The sequence below is a fragment of the Neopsephotus bourkii genome, unplaced genomic scaffold (assembly GCF_033783945.1).
Source record: "Neopsephotus bourkii isolate Nb327-2 ecotype Australia unplaced genomic scaffold, CSIRO-AGI_Nbou_v1 NB_1638, whole genome shotgun sequence".
Lineage (NCBI taxonomy): Eukaryota > Metazoa > Chordata > Aves > Psittaciformes > Psittacidae > Neopsephotus > Neopsephotus bourkii.
In genome coordinates this window covers 10,553,755-10,572,437 of record NW_026902113.1, presented here as the reverse complement: position 1 = coordinate 10,572,437, position 18,683 = coordinate 10,553,755, and the positions used below count along the sequence as shown (strand labels likewise).

Genomic DNA, 18,683 nt, shown 5'->3' with positions numbered 1-18,683 from the left:
GCTGACAAGAGAGGGGATGACACAGTGTGTTACCCTCACAGAGGCCTGCACGTAGGGTCACTTCTGCTGGCCTCCAGCTCTTCTCCCAGGCACCGAACACGGCTGCCTGTGGTAAATCCATCTGCTGCAGTCAGTTGCTTTGTGCTGCTTTGGAGCAAAGTATGAAGAACGGACTTACAGCCTCAGCAAGGGACAGTGTCTTGCCAGAGGCTGCCTTTGCTCCAAAGTCCCAAAGAAGAAAGGCAGTCTCAAACTTTTAGTATTAAAAGGAACAACTCGGTCTTAATTTTCTGTGGTTTTATACGAGATCTGTCCCAGAAGGAATGGGGCTGCCTCTGTCTCCTGCTCCATCTACTCAACTTTCCTGATTTTCACTTTTTCTCTTGGACAGCTTTACAGTCACTGGGAGCAGCCTGGAATGAGGAGTAAAACACCCATTACACACCGCATCTCAGACAACGTGTGGGAATCTCACAGGAGCTTTATATGTTAATAAAACCACGCAGTTTGGGGGAAAAGAGAAAGATAAAATCAAGAGCCTTGATATTGCAAACTCTAAAAATAATGTGAGAAATGAGAAACACAAAAAACGTTCGGGGCACACTTGCAGATCTGGAGTGCAAAAAAATGAAACCACTAACATAAACATTTGGTTTTGTTTACTGGAAGCCGTACAAGAGCAGAGCTCGGGCCCACACGCTGGGGAGGGGACCCCTGGAGGAAGGTCTCCAAGGGCAGCCCCAAACACCCCGAGGAGGCCGCAGCCGCCCTCGGTTACAGGCGGGTTGATGTGGTGCGTGCCCGGGTGGCGGTGGCGGGGCCTGGTCTCTGCTGCCAGGCCCCGGCCGTGGCCCGCCGGGCCGACGGGACCCCACAGCCCGCTAGCAACAGTGCGCGCGGCGCAGCGGCATGGCCACGCCGACAGCCTACAAGCCCCATGATGCCGCGCGGTGCCGGTGCGTGCTGCGGCGGAGCGGGAAGGGGGGGGAGGTGGAGACGGGGGGTGTCGGTTCGTCTCTCCCTGCCGTGTCCCCTTCCTCCGCTCGGCAGACGCCATGTTGGCTTGAGCCGAAGATGACAGGGGGCGGTTGCGGGAGAGGATCGCGCTGAGGAGCGGCACCTCCAGCTCGTAGCGGGGCCAGCGCGGCTCGCGGGGGACGAGGGGGGAGCCCGGAGCCGCCGGAGGACCAGACACGGGAGAGGGAGGGCGGGCGGGCTGAGGAGGCGGCGGCGGCGATGCGAGCGGAGACCTGAGGCTGCGGGAGGCGGCCGCCGTTGAACGTCCCCCGGCCCCCGCCGAGTGCTGTCGCCGCCGGAGCGCCGCGGGGGAGGGCTTTCCCCTCCGGCCGCCCCCCAGGCAGCCCTCCCCGGCCGACGCTGTTGAATGCCGCACACCGCCTAGAGGGGGGCCAGAGCCCGGCTTCCTCCCCAGCCGCCGCCGGCCCACCCCGGCCCTCCCGCACTCCTGCCCCGCCGAGGGCAGAGCGAGGTCCTGCCAACCCGCCTGCCTGCGCACACGGGTCGCCTGCGCCGGCTGAGGAGGTGACTTGGACGCACCATTATCCCGTGAATCATACCGTCGTCACTTGTCAAGGCTGGGAGAGAAGGAAGAGGGAGCGAGGGGGAAAAAGCCCGCACGCAGCTCATGTGGCGGTGTAGTCCTGCTTGGTCTACCTGGCACCGCTGCTGCCTCCGCCGCTGACAGGGATCTGCTGCCATCTCTGGTCTCCCGCTGGCTCCTCCAGTACAGCCCCGGCACCGCTTGCCCCTGGATATTTCTCCTCAGCCGGCCGAGTTCCCCGCTGCACATCGGGCACCTTTGTTTCGTAGGGGACGTGGAAGTTGCTGCCTCGGAAACTGACCCCTGTTTTGCTGCTTGAAGCTCTCCGGCAGCAGGCCGTTCGTGGTGCCTTTTTTTTTTTTTTTGCCTTTTTTTTTTTTTTTAAGTTGTTTTTACGCCATTTAGGGTAATATCAAGATGTCCAGCAGCGTTCCAGCTGATATGGTAAGTCTCGCACTCCTTATATAATAATAATATTATGGAATAACGTTTATTTCAGCCTTTTTTTTTGCAGAGAAAATGGAAAGAAGAGGGGCGTGGGAAGAAAGAAAAAACCCCGTCTCAGTTAAATATTTAAGGAACTAAAAGTTCCGAGTTAATAAACGCTGTTCCAGCTCCAGATGCTGGTTCTACTTTGCCTTTTGGTAGCGGAGTGGGAAATCTGCAGCGTTGCCTTCTATGTAGCAAGGCAAGGGGGGATGTCTGCTTTCCCTTACCTATGGCAGCAAATATCTGGCTGCCCGTGCTTATTTCGTGTATCGCTGCTGCTCACCTATGTTGAACATTTTTCTTTGAAAGATAAATATGAAGTAAGAGCATTCAGAATTATTTATTCGAGCTATTTATTTATTTTATTTATTTTTTATCCCCTGTCTAAAACCATCTGAAATTTGTTCTCAGCCTCCTTCCTTTTCCTCTCTCAAACTTGGCTTGTTTCTTACCGACGCTTTGTCTTCAGATGTTGGTGGGCAGTTAATCTCTTCACTTGCTGCCGGGTCAAGAGCGAGAGAGAAATTCTCATACACTCATTACATGGCGAGGTTCTTTGTGCACTAGCTGCAATCTGGACATTTTTCAAGGACACTCCTCGTACTTGTATGGCGGACTGTACTTCAACCTGGGTTGGACACTCGGTTGGTTTAAAGTAGGAAGGTAGAGCAGGGAGGGTGGATCAAGTCTGATAAGTAATCCTCCGTTCAGTACGACTTTCCCGTTTTGTACGTATTTCCATAAATCACTTAATCGGGGAAAAAAAAAAAGAAGTTGTGGCTGCAGTTTAATACGTTCGTTATTCTCACGGCACAGCATTTTCACCTATCTCCCCACTACTGTTCACATTTAAAGGTACTATTTTTTTCCAAAGCAGCAGGCTTGTCCATGCTTTTGTTTTCTTTCAGGATGAAGTTCTGTTTTGCGAGTAAAACCTGCCCTGTAGTGATAACAATAACCCCGAGTAGCCCTTGTTTCAGCCGTCGATATACAATTAATGGTGCATATGTATGACAAACGGGCTGGTGAAACAGTGGTATCCTTTAGTTGCTTACTTTCAGTGTTTCCTTCACAGCTTTTGTACTGCAGCCAAAATGAGTGAATTCTGCTGAAAAAAAAGCAAGCAGAAGCAGTAAGAGATAGAGGATGATCAAACGTGGTTTTAAGCTCACCTTCCCCCCCCCCCCTTTCTTTTTCTTTCTTCCTCCCTATATAGATAACTTCCCACCCCTGGTTAAAAAGGGTGGTGAGGAGACTATTGCCTCAGACTTTAAACCCTTTCAAACTGTCATTTTAATATATTTCATTTTAGGGTCTATCTGGCATTTAAGAGTACTCTGAAGCCTCTTCTTGCTTTCACGTGTCTGTCTAGCATAATATAACAGAAATCCTCTCAGTAGCTGTGGAGGGTTAGATGCAAATCTCTTTGTGCCGCTTTTTACATTGCCTGGAGGAGTCCCTTGGCTGTGACACGAAGCAGTCCTCTTCCGTCTCACCTGGGCTGAACATGCTGCCACTTCCACATTACTTCTAGGTCTTGCCTGCCTGGGAATCATGCTGCCACTAGGCTTGAAGTGTTTGACATGTTAGACAAAATAGGCACATTTTAAGATAGGTGAAGTACTATTTTGTTACTATGAAAACAATTTCCTTGTGTTGTTATGATGTCATAAGAATACCACTGACAGAGATAGCTAGGCCTAGCAATACTCTGTGTCTTCAAATCAGGAAGAGGCTTGTTATATACACAGTGGTGTTTAAATACTGAGTCATTACAAAAACATTTGAATGAAGATGTTACCAATGTCGGTAGAAGGAGTTTGTTCAGGAAAGAAAATGGGATTGTTATTTGATTGCGCTTTAAAGAGGAGCACTTACCAGGCTGTCACTTTGTTCATATATGTTTTTATTTAGTGCAGGATTTTTGCAGTTTTCATTTCTCTTATCCACCCACTGTGTAATCTGAATATACAAAAAAGATTGTTTCCCGTTTCTGTAGGAGTTGGCATCAGTGTGATGGAGTGTTTATGAAGACTCCATCACACTTAGTAAATCTGCTATGAATTACTGGAACATTGTAATGGTTATGTTTCAAACTGTTTATGTCAAGTTCACGAACTAACCGTCATAATAATAATAGTAAAAAACTATAATTGCTGATTCTTAAAAATGTGTTTGTCTTCCTGTTCCACCTCTGAGAAGGATCTGCTACACAGAAATTCATAGTAAATGATCAAATTTTCAGTAAGCTTTCTACTTGTATGTAGGCATAATTTGATCCAACGTCCTTTTGTCTGACATTTAGTTGACTTCTTTGCAAAGCTACAGCAGATTTTGCCAGCTAACCATTTCAACATCATTTCTTAAATAATTAATGCAGTACTTTATGATTTGCATTCCACTAATAAATTGGATAGTGACACACCACATTCCAGGTATTATAAGTTTGTGGTGCATTATTGCTTAGCAGAGTATGCTACTTACAGGTTAAAACTCCACTCCTGGAATGAAATGTGCTAATATATCTCTATTTGATTCTTTAACTTAATTCGGACTACACGGGGGTGGACTATTCGTTAGGGACTGTAGTGACAGGACAAGGGGTAACAGGTTAAAACTTAAACAGGGGAAGTTTAGATTGGGTATAATGAAGAAGTTCTTTACTGGAAGGGTGGTGAGGCACTGGAATGGGTTGCCCAGGGAGGTTGTTCACCTCCATCCCTGGTGGTGTTGAAGGCCAGGTTGGACAGAGCCTTGTGTGGCATGGTTTAGTGTGAGGTGTCCCTGCCCATAACAGGGGGGTTGGAACTAGGTTATCTTAAGGTCCTTTCCAACCCTAACTATTCTATAATTCTCTGTATGGTGCAGTGCTTGAAGACTACACTGCCTATCTAGAACCTAATTTTGTTTGATTTCTCACATAAGTACTGGTGTTTGTAGTGGCAACAAGGCATTTCTGAATAATTTCATCTCTGAATAGTCTCAATAATTTAATCAGGTAATTCATCAGTTTTACTGTTTGGTAGCAGCTAGAGTTCGACTGTGAATATCATCAGGGCTGTTCGCAAGTTGTATTTCTTTTGTAATAATAGGGAGACATGAATTGGTTTATAGACTTGTTTAATCATACTTGGATATTTTGGTTTTTTTTTGAGTGGACCAAATTAAAATGGTTTGGCATTTGTTTAAACACTTTAGCTGACTGTTTTAAAACAAGCTATGGAAAACCTATTCTCAGACCAGGAGTTACTACTCAGTTGAATAATCTTCTTTATTTTGGTAGTTATCGCCAGAATCTGGGAAGCTGTGTCTCTGTATTCTGTGTGCCTGTGGTACTTCTTACAGATACAATGTTAGAAGTTCACAGTAAGGGGCTGGTATGTCTGAAAAGTGTTATGGTCTCCATTGTTGCCTGTATCAGTGTGTTTTATATAGGTATGAAAAAACTCTTCCTGGGCAGTTCTGTGCATGTCCTCTAGGACATCAGATTATTTTCCTGTTGGAGCAGTAACTGAGCGTGATGCTTTGTGCTCATGGTGGGTTTTTTGTTTGTTTTGATTGGTTTGGGGCTTTTTTTGATACTTGATAAATATCAGAATACTGAAATCTGTCAAACAGGTTTTTCAGTTTTATTATGTACAGCTATTGAATCCATATGCTGTACTTCGGAGATACAGGTGGTATGGGAGAGATTATTTCTAGTAAAACAACATTTGATGTCAGACATTTGCAGACATGCAAGGGGATGGAGTCTGTGGTCTCAAACACGTACATGGACAATGTTAAAAGGGAGCAGTAGGTGGAAGAAGAATAATAAATAGAAACCCTGCTCAGTTCACCCTATGTTAGTGTCAGCATCTTTAGTGGAAATATCTGTGTGCATTCTTTTTTAGGAAATTTAGTATAGGATGGTGTTGAATAGCTTAAGGTATTTGAGGAATTCCTTTTTAATGCATATTAATGGCAGCTAGCAGGAAAAGGATGGATGTGTAACTGATGCTACCTCAGTGGGGGAATCCTGGCATCCAGGAATAAGGTTCAAACAGGAGGGACTCGGAAGAGTAGCTGGTTGCATGGCAGCTGAACTTTGTTGTTCATCATTCCATCTAAACAATTCTTTCATTTAAGAATAATAAGTGTGGCATCATTATAATACTCTTGGAACATTGAAAGAAAATACTTTGTTCACTCATAGCATTTTAATGTATCAGAACAAAATGTACTCTGTTCGTCTATTGTAACTGCTTTTCCTTTTGCCTTCAGTAGATCCTTTTCCGTGGTTTTAAAAATTTAAAAATTACTGTATTCCTAGTAGCCTTTATGCATAGTGAGGCCTGTAAGTTGGTTTGTTGATATTTTTTTTTCCTAATAAAGGTCTAATTATTTGTCTGTATTTTTGTACCTCCCATGTTGAAAGTTCTAATTCGTTACATTCCAAGATAGAAATAGCTTAACAGGTTTTATGTACAGAGATTTCTTCCTTTTTTTTTCATTTTTTCACTGTTACTTGCTGATTGTAACAGATACTCCTGTCTTATCCATTGTCATTTTCAGTGTTTTGTTTTGTGATTGTTGCCTCCTTTTGAAGAAGGAATTGGTGGCATCTGCATTAGAACGAAGAGCTTGATAAAGCTTCTTCCTGACTCCTTGTATATTGAACCAGCCTTTGTAGCATATCGCAGTGTTTCTTGTAACCAGGTAAAGAACATCCTCATCTGTTACCTGCAGCAGCGGCTATGGATAAACTTGTCAAAGCGGATGCTGGATGTCTGTATTTGGCTGTACTTCAGTATAATTTACTGTTTCCCGTACCCACCCATCTTTTTTCTTCTACAGATTAAAAAATGTCTTACCTATTTATATAACAACCAAAAAGAAGCATCTTAGTAATGTCTGGCATTTTATGTATGACACTGTAGTGGAAGTTCCACAGCATCCTAACACATTAGGCATACTCTGAAATGATGTTTGCATGTCCTTCATTTCATTTTATTTGGGGATGAACTGCTGTAACCTGTGGATGAGATAATAATTGATATTTATGCTGGGCCTTGGTGCAGCACTTCAGAGGGAAGTGTAGGCTGGCAGTGTAAATGGTTTCTTCCTTCCTGCCACCCACCCTTGTTGTTGTTACCTGAATTGGTTTCTCTCTACTTTTGTTGTCTAACTCGATGAAATATTGGAGGGGATGTGCACTGAGGGGCATTTAAATCCTCCCTTGTTGGGAATGCTGGGAAGCCAGTGGCTGACCCAAATGTTAAGTTTCTAAGTGTAGCAAAATCATCACCTGTAGAACAGGAACATAGAATTCTGCATTTTAAAAGTTGCCAGATATCAACAGTGGGAACTGGAAAGCTCAGTGAGTATCTGAATAGGGATAGGTTGTACCTCTCAGGTGTGGAATTAGGGACAACTTCAGGTCCTGGTAATATGTATTTGACCTTGGAGCTTGTGAATGCTGTTTGTGTGTATCTAAACTGAAAGTATTAGATCATTCAAGGCACATAACTCTTTGTTGGCTTGGCTTAAGGCAGTACTAGGAAATTAGGCTGTCTGAATGTGGTTCTTGCAGCAGACTTTGTAAGCAATACTTTTATGGCACTGTAAACAAAATGACTAAGGGCATGGCATACTTTTCTGTTTTTAACTGACTTCTTCCTAAGCACAACTTCTGTGAATGTTGAAAGCCATGGTCATGGTATATGATGTACCTGGGATTTACTTGTTTTATATTCTTGGTAAGGCAGCTTTGTTTCTCAGTAAAAGTTAGAATGTAAACTTTTGGTGATGTCTCTATGTCTGCTTATGCAATACTGAGCAGAATGGAGAGCTCAGTTCTGACTCAGCCTGTGTGCTACTCTAGCTTGCAGGAATCCAGAAATATCTGGAATGTGACTAATCATTATTGTGGTTTTATGTAAAAGAGATAGTACAGTTTATTTTCAGTCTTTTCCTTGTACAGTATTGGATCCACTAACTCAGGTATTTCTCAGTCTAACTATGGTGAAAGGCAGAGCTGATCAATACTTTTTTCCATGCTAAGACTGTTTTTGCAGCAACTAATTGAGCCTACTGAAGCAGCAAACCTTCCCTGCCACAAATCTGCATGTGTAAACTTTAGCTCACCATAATTATTAAAGGGATATGCCTAAGCTTTCAGTTTAGAAGCTGTTGAAAATAAGCAGAAAGTCAGTGAGAAATTTTAATGTATGAACTCAGACTTCAGGTCTTCCTCAGTTCAAACATAATTTAGAGATCTTTCTTTTGAAATTCAGTTTTTGTTAAAATGTAATTCTGTGAATTACTTCTAGAAGGACAGTCTTGAATTTTTGACAGCCTCTGTTATACACATGTTGCAGAACATCTTAAAGCAATGACTGGAACATTTTTTACTTTGTATACCTCCAGACAAAACAGATTCACAGATGTTCTGTTAAGTGTTGCAAGCAGTGATAGCGGGGAAATGTTGAGGGAAGAATGAAAAATCAAAACCTTGCAAGAGTTGTTAAAAAAAGAAGTTTGCTGAGATATCAGTTGAGGTTCTGCAAATAGCATTATGCACTTCAATACTATAGTTTTCTGTATCTGAAAGAAATGTGAAGGGGGAGAAAACTTGCTCAACAGGCTTTCTGGGAATGTAGGGATAATTATTTAAGAGGTTTGTTTACATTTGAGAGCAACGCTTAAAGAAAAAGTTCAGGCCTACTTACTGGTAGGTCTGATGGGCCTTTATAGTTCTGCAGAAATACTTAAATGTTGTTGCAGGCGACTACTCTTGCAGACTTGTGGAAATCTGGTGTATTTTGTCGTCCCAAGCTGGGATTGAGTTTAGCTCTTTGACAGAGGTTAAATTTGTTGCTGCTTGTAAATCACCCACAGTGAAGGCTCTCTCTCATTTTGTAGTAAGACTCTGCAAGTATGTTGAAACCTGATTTAAAAAACTGTAGTGTGTATTTTCCACAAGTAGAAACTTTGCATAAAAATGCATTTGGCAGATCACACACTGTGCCACTGCCATCAGCATCCTGTAGGTTTTTTCTACTTTGTGTAAAGAAACTTGAAGTTATCTTGCCAGTGACAGGATTACATTTGTGGGTTCGTTTTGTTTTGGTTTTCCATTGAAAATTATTTGGCAGATTCAGTTTAGAGTTAAATGGAATGCTTGTGGCAAAGTTTAACTGGGACTTTATTTCATGGTACTGTTGTTACAGAGCTAGAAACAAGCAAGAAATTTCTTGAGTTTTATGTATCCCATATAAATCAACCAAATAAAACCAGAGGTTTTGCCTAGGAGTTTGGTAGGTTGGTTCCACTACCACAAAATGAATCTCTGCCTTAGTGGGACATAGGTACCAAAATGATACTTGGTGTTCAGTGGCTCAGGGGTGCAATTGGAAAATGTTTGTGTTGGCGTCTACCAACTGTGACAGCTTCCGTCTCTCCTGAGAGCTGGCTCAGAATACAGGCTAATCTAATTTATGTCAATAGCTTGGACCACTACTGAGGAATGAAGGTGGTCTTACCCTGGAGTGTTTTTTAGTGCAGCTGAGGAACTGGATGTTAATCTGAATATTGGCAGTTTTGCCACATTCACAGTATCATGTTGCAGAAGAAATTCTCTCAAACATTTGATATAAGTGTAGTACCAATTTCAGAATAAGCACAAAGGAACTAAATGTGTTTTTCTTTAAGAGATTGAAAAAAACAATGTGTTTCATCTCCAAAATTTTAGTACTTCAAAGTCATGCTGTAGCATTGGCTGGAATCTCCTCAGTGGAGTTATGATATGGTAATACTTCTTGGTCTGGCAGAGATCCACATCACTGTAATCTGTTTCTGATACTTAATGTACATTCTAGTTAGTACTACTTAATCTGTCTCTGGAGTCTGACATATGTTTTTGATATAGAGAAATAATGGAATTGTGATAAAGCAGTGAAGTGCAGTGTTACTCAAAAATCTTTCATAGTTGATGGTGTAAATTTAGGATTCTCTTCTTAAAGGTAGATTAATGTCAATCTAGATGTGAATATATGTGGCAAATACTAGTAAGCCTCAGGAAAGGTATTATAAATCATATTACTGTAAAAATAATTCTTCTAAAATAGCAGTCTATTTCAGGATTTCTTTTAAGATTAAATACTGTCTTAACATTTTTCAGACATGCTTACCATTTACGTACTGTAAGAAACTGAGTAGATGCCTTTGTACGCTCTTAAAGCCTGAAATACCTAATTGCAGTAATTCATATTATCCTTTTTTTTATTTATTTATAGAACTAATATTTGTATGGGCAGTAACATGAGCATTGAAATAAATTTCATTTTCGGAATAGTGTTCCGTGGTTGTATTTGATGCACAACATGTTCCTTAGGACATACTAAATCTGAAAATTTATGTCATTTTGCTTGTGAGTGAATATACTTTTAATCTGTGCAAGCAAGTTGTGCATCATAACAGCTGTGTGGTGTGATTGAAAGTTTAGGGCTCACTTCTTAATCCAGGTTGTTGATCTGTGGTGGAAACAAACATTATTGGGCTTGCATCTTTTAGTGATTTATGCTTTGTACACTTGTGTAGCTGGTTTTGGCAATAAAGGCCAAACTTACAGAAAACTTTATTAGAAAGATTTTAAGTGAAGGGAATAAATCCCCATTTACTAATTCTGTAAGATTTGGTAATAATAAAATTAACATGAAATCACATACAAAAGTATAATTTCCAGTACCCGTATCACAGCATGTAAGTAGTGATGAGAATGTATGACCATATGCTTATAAGAATGATTAAAAAGGTGTTGGGGTTTTTTTTCTTAGAATTGTGTGCTCTCACAAGGATTTAATAGGTATTTACTTGTGTTAAAATTTCCTGAATTTGAACTGTTTAATTGCAATGTCTTGTATTAAGCTGGACTAATAGTGGTGGAGCTCTGTGTGCGTGCTGGACCTGCCCCCTCCTCCAGGCTGCTCGGCATGGGTAGTGTTGCAGGTAAATCTCAGCCTGAGGTCTGGTTAGTGTGGCTGAGACACTGGAATTCATGGTTTAGCTCCTGTTGTGAATACCTAAGTAGCTGAGACACTGGAATTCATGGTTTAGCTCCTGTTGTGAATACCTAAGTAGCTGTGTTGCTTTCCCTCTCACACAAAGGTTCCAGCGGTATTTCATGGAGTCATTCTAGTTTGACTGTATCTCCAGTCAGGAATTCCATTTTGGAAGGTCGGCTTCTCTGGCACATTACCTTCGGCCATAAAAAGCTATAGGGATTGATTTGAATAATCAAAGATTTTGTATCAGAATGTGCTGTAACATACATTCTTCATGCCACTGATTTCCAGGGAAGATACTTTATAGAATCATAGAATAGTTAGGGTTGGAAAGGACCTTAAGATCATCAAGTTCCAACCCCCCTGCCATGGGCAGGGAGATCTTGCTCTAAACCATATCACCAGGGGCTCATCCAACCTGGCCTTGAACACTGCCAGGGATGGAGCATTCACAACTTCCCTGGGCAACCCATTCCAGTGCCTCACCACCCTAGCAGGGAAGAATTTCCTCCTTATATCCAATCTAAACTTCCCCTGTTTAAGTTTTAACGCATTACCCCTTGTCCTATCACTACAGTCCCTAATGAAGAGGCCCTCCCCAGCATCTCTATAGGCCCTCTTCAAATACTGGAAGGCTGCTATGAGGTCTCCACGCAGCCTTCTCTTCTCCAGGCTGAACAGCCCCAGCTTTCTCAGCCTGTCTTCCTATGGGAGGTGCTCCCGTCCCCTGATCATCCTCGTGGCCCTCCTCTGGACTTGTTCCAACAGATCCATGTCCTTTTTATGTTGAGGACACCAGAACTGCACACAGTACTCCAAGTGAGGTCTCACAAGAGCAGAGTAGAGGGACAGGATCATCTCCTTCGACCTGCTGGTCATACTCCTTTTGATGCAGCCCAGGATACGGTTGGCTTTCTGGGCTGCAAGCGCACACTGAAGCTGGCTCATGTTCATTTTCTCATCGACCAGCACCACTTTAAATACCACTTTTATAATTTAAAGACACGGTGAATATTTTCCATGAGGTTAGCTCTGTGCTAGTTCATTTCAAGCTCAAGTATGAATGAAGGGAAGTTTTTATCTCGAAAAGAAATTCAAGAAATGCTAGTATTTCTAGTAATCTAGATGCAAGAGCAGGGGTTTAAGATACACTGTGTCGGATCTGGCACCAAGAGAACAGCTTGTTACTAAGAAATTTCACTTTGTCTTGAGGAGCTCATTTTTATAGCGGCAAGAGGACTAGGAGTTCTTACTGAAAAGAAACTGCAGCTGGGTTTTGTTTCTGTGTACTTATTGCCTCTGGCCAGTCTAGTTCCATACAAATCAGGATTTCTGGAAATTGGTAATTTTTTATTTTTTTTTCCAAGTTATGTATGTTTAGAATCCTTTGGAGGTTTAAGATCCCCACTACTGTGTGTGGAATGCTGAATAAACTGTAGGCAGGGTTGTGATGAGGGCTCCAGTGAAGGTGGCAGTGGGTATTTGCAAAATGGTTTTAGATTGGAGAAGGTTGCCTTTAAATTTTCTTCTCACTAAGAAGGGAATCCTGTAGAGGGTAATGTAGGTGCTTTCAATAGGTTAGCAGAGGAGCCTAGTGATGGGCTTTAATGCTTCTTCACTAGCAATGATCTCAAAAATCCAAATTTTTCAAATTTGTTGTAAAAAGGAGGGGTTTGTAATGTGGTTTTGTAATGAATAAAATGTCATCGCTCATCTCAGCTGGGGTGGTGGGACTTAATAACTTCTCCTACATATGACGGTTTATGGGAAAGGCAATGGGCCTTGCATGCCCATTCCTTATATACTTTGGGGATAACAAAGGAAATCCCTATGGATTGCTAGGGTGCAGTTGCAAAATGCTTCTTGTTCCAGCACTCTTTTGCAGACACTTGATGATGTTGGCATATGTGCTCCTTGTGCTTACTGCAGGAAGTAAGGAGGACTTCAAAACATTTTAATGGTGAATCTATAAGGTTTTGGTAGGGACTTGACTATGGAGGGTGAAACAACTCTGTAAAAAGTGTCTGGTGCTTACACGCTGAGGTTGTGTTTTTCAATACAGATTTGTGGCTTTTAAGCAAATGCAGTTTATCTTGGATTTTTTTGCCACTTTGAGTATGGTGTACGCAGCACAGCACTATTTGTCATACATGGAACTCATGGTAAGAGAGAACTCTTCCACTTGTAAAATGAAGCACAAACCCAGTCATAAATACTTGACTGTTCAACAATATTTATCCATCCTGTGAAATAAGTACATAATTGTCTCTTCTTCCAGAACCATGTGCTGAATAAGGAGGGGGAAAAGCACCTCATCATTGTTCAGAGACAGGATGATGCTTTACCTTCCTGTGCTGCTCAAAGTTTTCCTGGAAGATAAGTCTCAATTAATCTTGAGCCTTCCTGTAATATAGACTCCTTAACAAGTACTTCATAAAAATCCATTTATCTGTGGAAGATCAGTGAGAGAAGAGGTTATTAATTCTCAAAGATTATGGATATTGTGGAATGTAATCTCACTTAAATATACTCTAATACCAGATAACACTGCACCAGAGTTTCAGGGAATGAAATCTTAGTTTGAACTGCAGTCAGAAACAAAATTCAAAGACAAGAGACAAGCCAAGATTATGGGTTTTGTTTGTTTTTTTTTTTAAATGACACTGTCTATTTTAGCCAAACTTAATTGAAATGTCCCTGGCCGGCTCTGCTCTCGTGCATTGTCAGTGCCCGTCAGTCTTGGTTGTTCACGGTAGTCACATTGCATGACTGAACCAACATTTAAGTGAAGCTGGTATGCCCTTTGCTGATGTGAAGATTTTATTGCAGAGACTTCCTGTAAGACTGACAGTGAGTTAATTAAAATTATAGAACCATAGAATAGTTAGGGATGGAAAGGACCTTAAGATCATCAAGTTCCAACCCCCCTGCCATGGGCAGGGACACCTTGCACTAAACCATATCACCCAAGGCCTTGTCCAACCTGGCCTTGAACACTGCCAGGGATGGAGCATTCACAACATCCCTGGGCAACCTATTCCAGTGCCACACCACCCTAACAGGAAAGAATTTCCTCCTTATATTCAATCTAAACTTCCCCTGTTTTAAGTTTTAAGGCATTACCCAGAACTGCACACAATACTCCAGGTGAGGTCTCACAAGAGCAGAGTAGAGGGGCAGGATCACCTCCTTCAACCTGCTGGTCACGCTCCTTTGGATGCAGCCCAGGATACAGTTGGCTTTTTGGGCTGCGAGCGCACACTGAAGCCGGCTCATGTTCATTTTCTCATCGACCAGCACCCCCAAGTCCTTCTCCGCAGGGCTGCTCTGAATCTCTTCTCTGCCCAGCCTGTAGCTGTGTCTGGGATTGCTCTGAGCCAGGTGCAGGACCTTGCACTTGGCATGGTTAAACTTCATGAGGCTGGCGTCAGCCCACCTCACAAGCGTGTCAAGGTCCCTCTGGATGGCATTCCTTCCCTCCAGCGTATCAACCGAACCACACAGCTTGGTGTCATTGGCAAACTCGCTGAGGGCGCACTCAATCCCACTGTCCATGTCAGTGACAGAGGTGTATAGTAGCATGCTATCAGTTGAAATCTGAAGCAATCTGAGGAGAAGGAAGCAAATCCATGTCAGTTTCCAGTATTCAGGGATGAGGGGATTTAGTTTTATTTTCAAATTATCACCCTCAAATTCTATATTTATTTATTTATGAAATTAAATGTAGGAAAGACAGCTTGTCTTATGGATAGAGCACAGAATGATTGGCAGTCAGTGCCTTTATCTGCAAATGTGCTGCTTGGTAAATTTCAAACTCAGTTTAATAAAAAAAAAAGGCAAGCACCAAAGTGAACAATTCGGAGTGCTGACTAATGCCAGATAAGGTGGAGTAAAGGTAAATAGTTTGCTGCCTTTTATAGTTGATTCTGCTGCTGCATATCAGCCCTGACTTTGATGCTTAATCCTAGTTTATGAATTTTATTTTTAACAGACATGTGGTTAGGAGGTCATTTTGTTCCCCTTTGTTCTCTTACGAAAAACAACCAACCAACTAAAAAACTTCTTGCTTTAGCTTGTAGATTTTAACATATAGAAATGAAGACCAGAGGGAAACAAAATTGGTGATTAGTGCCTCTATTAGTAATTTTGATTTTATTTTTTTTCCTTTTACTAGATGTTGCTTTGCAGAAGATGGAAGATGGAGAATTATACTTGAATAAACACAGCATTTTCTGTAGTCTTTCATATTTAATAGTTTTTCTTGTAAAATCAGATTGCAACATGTTCCAAAAAATGGGATAGAGTATTCAGGAAGAACCATAGACCTCTGTTGTGGGAATTTGAAATTTCCCGTACAAGAATTACTTCTTCAGAATCTTAATCTAGTAGTCCTGTATTTTTCTTCATTCTTTAAATTTGGGGTTAAGCCAAGAGTCATTTTGTCGTGCTCTACTGGAAGCTGCGTTTGCTAACTCTAGTGTGTCTGTGGAGCTCTTGGGGTAGGGAAGGGAGATTTTTGGAATTGTCTCAAAATAATTGTTGCTGAGTTGCTGAAAAAGATGGCATTCACTTTCTGTTGTAGGCATCTTGGACTGCTGTTACAGTGGTGGTAGCAGCTGAAAGGAGTACAGGGAGAAGCCAAATCATGATTACACAAATATGGGTACAGGCACTGGCTGTAGTAGTGTCAAAGCCCTCAGGCTTGCTTATGGATAACAGTTTGTGGTACAAGCACAATGGGCAGCAAGGAACAACCAAGGAGTTGTCATAATTTTCTCTTACCATGCATAGGTTTTGTACTCTTAGTGATTAAATTCCATTTCATGAAGTTTTTAATATGTCAGATGATTCTGATGAGGGATACCTCTGCCTGTCAGGTTTAGATGTATCTGAATCCATCCATTTTCACAATTGGTGTTGAATGGAGATAGAAAAGCAGCATGTGTTACTTCACTGGGTGAGACATTGAGATGTTTCCATGTAAACATTATCTCACCTTCTGGCAACAGTAAATGTACATTACCAAATATAGGCTCTAAAGCAGTAAGGCTTCAATGACTTTATTCAGTTGCCTGAACATGGCATTTAGTGCCAGTTCCCACGTTCCGATGTGTCCAGGATGGCCAGAGAGAGCAGGCACTGATGACCCACGAGTTAAATATGGGAGACCCATGCCCTTCAGGAGGAGCAGCTGTGGTGTATAGGGGGGATGCACAATGCCTAAGAATAGCACTAGATTTATGTGGTTAAATAATTCTTTTGAGCTCTTGGGGCTCTGTAAATCCTCATCTGCTACACTTCCATATTGTTAGGTTGCCTTTACCTAGCTTAAATTCATTAAGTAGTGCTTTAGAATCATTACATGTTTTAATTTACTGTAAGTCACAGTTCTACCACTCTTATTTCCTATAGAAAATGTTCAGGTCTACAGTTGTGAAGGAAAAGCAAATCTTCCCCTAATTACAACTATATGGAAGATTGAAGGTGTGCTACTGCTTGTTGTAGTGAAGTAGATACAGTGTGATTGAAGATCTTTGCCAAGCATGATCCAGTGTAAGCTGTTGCACACAACCTGTTTAAAAAGAAGAAAATGGAAGTTTATAAGTGTCCTCACAATAAATTTAAAAGTATTTGAAGTTATCAAATGTGAAAATTTCTACACAACTGGGTTAATTCTGAAGATTACCTGAAGTCCTTGAAAGGGCATTATCAGTCCTCTTAATTTGTTGTCTGAAGTTGGACTTGAATGGTCTATTCTAAACAGCACAGCAGAAATGTAGCGTGTTTTTGCCCAAGTATTTAATCACACTTGTAGAGCAGGAGTGAAAGAATACTGTCTATATAAATGATGTGGGTTTTTTAAGATGCTGAATTTTTTTGTAATACAGTCTTGCAAAGTAAGTCTGATATGGGGGCTTTTTATGTTAGATAAAAAGTAGCTTACTACTTGAAGCTTGACAGGTCTGTCTTGACATTTGGCCTGAAATGCTTGCAAGATAATTCATATCCTCAGAGCAGAAATGAAAATGAGTGGGTTGAAAATTTATACTTACATAATTAAATAATGAAGATTCTTTGGAATTACAGAAGTTACGAATGCAGGGAAGCTGTTATCATTGCCCTAGCAAGGTTTCTGTTGTCTGATGGAGTAAATTTCATACCTGTAATTTGATGAACATATTTTACATCTATATTATGTAGGATGGCTTTTAATACTTTCATATTGCCTAAGGTTGAGTTATGGACTGAATAAAACCTTTATGCCATGTTTCATATTAGTGCTTCTGTCTCAGTTTAAGTTTTGAAAGGTTAATGTTGTTTGTGTGGTGGGCTTGGGGTTTTTCTGTTGTTGTTGGTTTGTTAGGTCTTTTTAAGTTTGAAGTAGAAATCTAATGATTGTAAATTAAACCTTTCCAGCATAAATTGTTGTAGTATTTGTAAAAGAGGAAAAAATATCCAAGCTACATCATGCTATGTTGAAAGTAAATGTTTTTGTCTCTGCATACTTAAAGGCTATGTTTCACTTTGCTTAAACACTTCATGTTTTGAGGAATTACATGTAGAGGAATCTGTGTATGTTAACTGTGTAAACAGATGTATATCTAAATATAGTCTTCATTCCTTTGAGAGGACTAATATTTGCATTGGTGCTTCTAGCAGACCTCTTTTGCATGTCTAGATTGCATTGCTGAGGGATCAGTCAAAACTTTACAAAGTAGAATTGATAAATTGGAGACCCTGGAAATAAAATTTGACCTGAAGACTTAGACTTTTTATTTTTATTGCTTTTTATTTTTAAACATAAAGAAGCAAAGAACCAGCAGCCCACAAGTATATTTATTCAACTCCAGCCATTTTCTGCTTCAGATACATGGGCTTCTATTTGTGGATGAGTGTATCATGATTGCTGAATGCAGGCAGTTTATTCAAAAGACTTTTATTGTTCAAACTAAGCTGAAAATGATCTGCAGGATAAAGCTGTGACCTAGTTCTGGATTTCCACGCTTTGGACAGTATTGTATTGCCAAATCTGTGCATGTGTATGTCTTTTGTTTAATTCTCTTTCCTTCTTTCTGAAGATTAATGAATAATAAATTACTTTTAATACTTACGTATCTATGAATAGAATGTGCAAAATATTCTATTCAATGTTAAATTTGTGGCTTTAATATTTGTGGGAAGAGAATTTTTCACCCATGTATTAGAGTGAAGGACAGCCTACTTAACTTATGCTGGCTCTGAAGTAAATATTGTGCCTGTTTGTAGCATCTGCATCCTATGTATGTAGGGAGAATTGACTGCCCAATCTGTAATGTTAGGTATTTGAATTTAGTAATGTACACATTTCTTTTTAGGAATGGTCAAGTCTCTGTAAATGACCAAGTTTATTATTAAGACATGTACCAATATTACAGATTTTTACAATTAGAATGGAGACTTGCAGTTAAGGCATTACATTCTGTGTAACTGCTGTGCTACTTTTAATAATAGCTTGACCCCATACTGAGATTGATTTTTGTGGCATTGGACTTCCTGGTTAAGAGTTCACATGACTGACAAGCTTACTTGCAAGTGTTAGAATAATCTCC

General features: G+C 41.0%; 1 protein-coding gene across 1 annotated transcript in view; it reads left to right on the top strand.

Annotated features, from left to right (window-relative positions):
* The first annotated feature begins 930 nt into the window (after positions 1-930).
* The window catches only part of UBL3 (ubiquitin like 3), a 61,425-nt gene continuing 43,672 nt past the window's right edge, over positions 931-18,683 (top strand). Inside the window, exon 1 of the mRNA XM_061374490.1 lies at positions 931-2,005. Within this exon, the coding sequence (XP_061230474.1) occupies positions 1,979-2,005 (27 nt within the window). The 5' untranslated portion in view covers positions 931-1,978. The remainder of the gene's footprint in view (positions 2,006-18,683) is intronic.